Source organism: Austrofundulus limnaeus, unplaced genomic scaffold, assembly GCF_001266775.1.
Source record: "Austrofundulus limnaeus strain Quisiro unplaced genomic scaffold, Austrofundulus_limnaeus-1.0 Scaffold2678, whole genome shotgun sequence".
Taxonomy (NCBI): domain Eukaryota; kingdom Metazoa; phylum Chordata; class Actinopteri; order Cyprinodontiformes; family Rivulidae; genus Austrofundulus; species Austrofundulus limnaeus.
This window is the reverse complement of record NW_013955080.1, coordinates 3825-4998: the sequence shown is the minus strand read 5'-3', so window position 1 is coordinate 4998 and position 1174 is coordinate 3825. Positions and strand designations below refer to the sequence as shown.

Sequence of the window (1174 nt, the reverse complement as noted above, 5' to 3'; positions counted from 1 at the left end):
AGGCTGAATAAGTTGAAGTATATTCATTTCACAAAGGTTTTAGTGAGCAGTGTGCCAGGCGGAAATTGCAGTTTGGCACAATTTAGCCAAATGTACCCAAAACTGTGCCAAATGTTTTTTTTTTTTTACTTTATAAAAGAGAATCTGGTTTAATAAAAGTGTTGATTTCTTTTGTAGGACTCATTCTGCATTTGACATAACCTTTTCTTTTTACATTTACACTGTGCATCATCAAATTCTACCACTGTGCACACCATGAAATCACTCCGCCTCGACGTTTTACGCATGAGGGCTGTTATTTATACTCTCGGTTAYRCACAAACTTCACGTCACCAAACAAAGAGTAACACAGTGTCAAGATATATCCCTGAATTCGTGAGAGCTTCCTCTTTTCAAAGATACCAAAGGGAGGGGTATGAAACCAAAACTTGCACAGCAACAGATGCGGAGAACTTCCTGATACTGAAACGGTCTGCGACGGTTCAAGTTATGTTTATGTAGCTCAGGTTAAAGTAAAAGCAGGTTTTAAAACGCAGGTATAAATGAACCTACCGTTCATATATTTGGTGGCTGAATACATGCAGATATCAGCTCCCAGAGTCAAGGGTCGCTGAGGGGGTGCAGGAGACAAACACATGAGTTAATCAGTCCTGAACACACCAACTGAAATACGAGCGCAGGAAACGGTTCAAACCCAACACTTCACCTGGAAATAAGCTGACATGAAGGTGTTGTCCACCACCACCACTATGTCTTTGTTGTGCTCGTGCACCAAGTCAGAACAGGCCTTGATGTCCACCACCTTCATCATGGGGTTGGTTGGGCTTTCCATCCACACCAACTGTAACAGAGGAGAAACCGGAAGTTGTGACATCACAGCAGCACATGGAGAAAGACAGATGAGTCACACGCATTCCAGCTCAACTGGATCGCATCATTACGCAACGCGCTGACTCATGCTAAGAGATTGTGCTTATCATATCTTTCCAGGAACTACCTTAGTGTTTGGCTTCAGAGCAGCCTTGAGCAGCTCTGGTTTGGTGAAGTCGGTTAAAGTTACGTCCAGACCAACTTCAGCTGCGACTCTTTGGAAGTAGCGGTTTGTGCCTTTAAAAAAAAAAGAAGAAAAACAGGAAAACAAGAGAGTTAGATCTATTTATTCTGCCTGTAGGAT

The 1174-nt window shown here is 42.6% G+C and overlaps 1 protein-coding gene across 1 annotated transcript in view; it reads right to left on the bottom strand.

Annotated features, from left to right (window-relative positions):
• Nucleotides 1–1174, bottom strand: part of cth (cystathionase (cystathionine gamma-lyase)) — an 11395-nt gene that overhangs the window by 8231 nt on the left and 1990 nt on the right. Inside the window, exons 4-6 of the mRNA XM_014000078.1 lie at nt 998–1107; nt 707–841; nt 553–610 (exon numbers count right to left, since the gene is read on the bottom strand). Coding sequence (XP_013855532.1) covers nt 553–610; nt 707–841; nt 998–1107 — 303 coding nt within the window. The remainder of the gene's footprint in view (nt 1–552; nt 611–706; nt 842–997; nt 1108–1174) is intronic.